Source organism: Pundamilia nyererei, unplaced genomic scaffold, assembly GCF_000239375.1.
Source record: "Pundamilia nyererei isolate P.nyererei 1_Seehausen unplaced genomic scaffold, PunNye1.0 scaffold00276, whole genome shotgun sequence".
NCBI classification, from domain to species: domain Eukaryota; kingdom Metazoa; phylum Chordata; class Actinopteri; order Cichliformes; family Cichlidae; genus Pundamilia; species Pundamilia nyererei.
This window is the reverse complement of record NW_005187677.1, coordinates 343371-345967: the sequence shown is the minus strand read 5'-3', so window position 1 is coordinate 345967 and position 2597 is coordinate 343371. Positions and strand designations below refer to the sequence as shown.

Below are 2597 nucleotides of genomic sequence, written 5' to 3'. Positions count from 1 at the left end.
TGTGTGTGTGTGTGTGTGTGTGTGTGTGTACTTAATTACTGTGGTGTAGTATGTATGGCAACTGAGGAGGTCTTTATCAGTAGTAAAACTTTCACATTTTCTGCAGCCATCCAGTGGGCCAGATTGGAGTCTGTGTTGGGCCACTTCTGGACCCCAGACCTTATGTTTGACACCCCAGATCTAAAGCCCTAAATGGGTCGCGTAGTCTTCTTCTTTTCTTCCTTTTTGTTAATGAGCGAATAACAGACTACAACTTTGTTTTGTGGGCGCGTTCTTTTTTTTTTGGACGTCACGTGGGCGGGGCTTCTCTGAATATTCATCAGCGAGTGGCTGAGGCGGCGCACGCGAGGAGAGAGCTGGAAGAAGCGCCGACGTCTCAGCGACACGCAACTGGAGGAGGATGTGAAAATTTGACATTTGTCAGCGCTGAACAGTGAGAGAGAGAGAGAGCAGCAGCAGCTGGAGTCACACACAGGCGGTGCGAGGCCGTGTGAAAACAAACTGCCCGCTTTTTAATGGTCTGACTTAAAGACGCGCACAGCTGTCCATCCGTCCGGTGAGCTGCAGACAGACGCAGGCAGTCATGATGGACTCTATCTTAGACAGTTTAACAGCGGAGAAACTCTATCCGTCCGGAGGGACCAACCTGTTGGACCTGGAGGAACTCAGCGACGGAGATTTTCTCACTAATGTGGTGAGGCTTTTTTTTTTTATTACATTTTTATCACCGCAAACTCTTAGTGCTCTTTCTCTTTCTATCTTTTTTTTTCTTGCCATCTACGTTAAAATCAAACGCACCTACACTGCCTGTTCCGCCCGGAGCCGGACCTCAGGAGGGCGGTGTAGCTGTTAGATCCTGACAGACATCCGGGGCTCGTAACCTGTGCTCATAACCCCATGTGTGTACGTGTGTAGGGGTGTGTGTGTGTGTGTGTGTGTGTTTAATTGTGTAAACTAATGTGTTTACGAGATCGGGAACACACACAGGCTGGGGTGTTACTGGTTAACTTACGTGTGTGTGTGTTCAGCTGGCAGATGTTGCAGCATTCACCAGCACACCTGACTATTAATTTAGTTTGTGTGAGTGTGTCAGTGTACTAGCTCTTTCACTACAATCTCAAGTGTTTTTATTTCATTAAATCTGAATCATTTTATAAAGAAAAAAGAAAATAGTCTTTAATCCCTCCTTTATTGTAATCTACCTAATTATTGTATTTATCTCTTGATGGCTTCATCCGATTTCCAATCTGTCTTTTTATGCAACCTTGTGGAGTCATCAGTGATAACCCTAACCCCAATTCTGTGCTATCACTATATTTTTTACTTGTATTGTTATTTTATTTATTTAATTTTTTGGCAATCTTTCTGATTAAAAAAAACAAACCCAAACAAACATTTTTTGCTTCTCAGAAACATGGGGTTAGGATTGGGGCTGGTCATCATCACTCATGGCGACTTAAACCCCCGCACACCTGCGAGTCCAACGGCACCTGTTTCCCTCGGTGCTCTGAGCACATCCCCATCCTTGCAGAGACACCTCGTCTGTCACTATTACAAACAACAGGATGTGGCTGTGTAGAATCATGGTTGTTCATCAGTAGCACCAACAGTAGATTTCTTGATATAGCAAAAGTGCTGCAACAGCAAGCCAGGATTTGATAAAGAATCAAGGGTTCAAATTGCTCCATGAATAGTGAGTCATTGTTATGTGGAGATTGTCTGTTTAACGCTGGCAGCCGAGCTCGTGTTTCTGGTTCTGCACTTTTTTTTTAGCCACACTGTTGAATGTAAACACAGTCAGAGTTAATAGTGATGAGAGGATCGATAAAAGCCTGTGAGCATGGCGGGACGCGTTCATCCTCGCCAAGTACAGTGAATGTGCGCCGTGCTCCAGAGAGTTCCTGCACCCTTCTCTTTAGGGACTTAATTGCTGCAAACCACAGAGGGCAGACTCTGTTAAGAGCAGCATCTTTTGTCTTTGTTTCCCTTCATTCGCTCACTCTTTTTCCACTTTGTGTCATCCCCACTTTTCTTTTTTTAAACGCCACAGGTTTTTTAGGCAGACCTCTATTCTAGTCGGTGAGTCAGCCGAGCAGTCTGCTCGTGGTTTAAAACCCCACAACACTGTTCTAAATAAAGTAGTCCACTCTGCTGTGAAGCCACTAGGCTGGGCTGCACCACAGAGGACATGGGAAAGGATGGCTGATTAACTGAAATTTCAGTCTCTCTCAAGTCTGCAGCTTGAGCTGAGAGTTCTGCATGCCGTTGGTTCATTTTTCCTTTTATTTATTTAGCTTTTTTTCAGGTGTATATAACTCTATTACTTTTCTGTAATAAATGAGTTCTTATTTAAACCCACAGTAATGTGCTTTTTTGTTGTTGTTGTTTGTTGTTTTTTTTGCTTTCCTACTAACCATAGTAGGAAATTGCATATTTACTCCTTTTTGGCTCCATTTTAGTCTCAACCAACTTAGTTGCAGTTAACAAGTCTTTCATGTTACTTGTTGTCTTTTTATTCTCATTTAAAATAAAAATTACAATTATTCTATGTTTATGTACAGAATTGTTTGAGATTGTGGTTTGTGCAGAGATGAGCA

At 43.0% G+C, this 2597-nt stretch overlaps 1 protein-coding gene across 2 annotated transcripts in view; it reads left to right on the top strand.

Annotated features, from left to right (window-relative positions):
- Window positions 1-342: 342 nt before the first annotated feature.
- Window positions 343-2597, top strand: part of creb3l1 (cAMP responsive element binding protein 3-like 1) — a 36045-nt gene continuing 33790 nt past the window's right edge. For both annotated transcript variants that reach the window (XM_005750512.1, XM_005750511.1), the window contains exon 1: window positions 343-694. In XM_005750512.1, the coding sequence (XP_005750569.1) occupies window positions 584-694 (111 nt within the window). In that variant the 5' untranslated portion in view covers window positions 343-583. The remainder of the gene's footprint in view (window positions 695-2597) is intronic.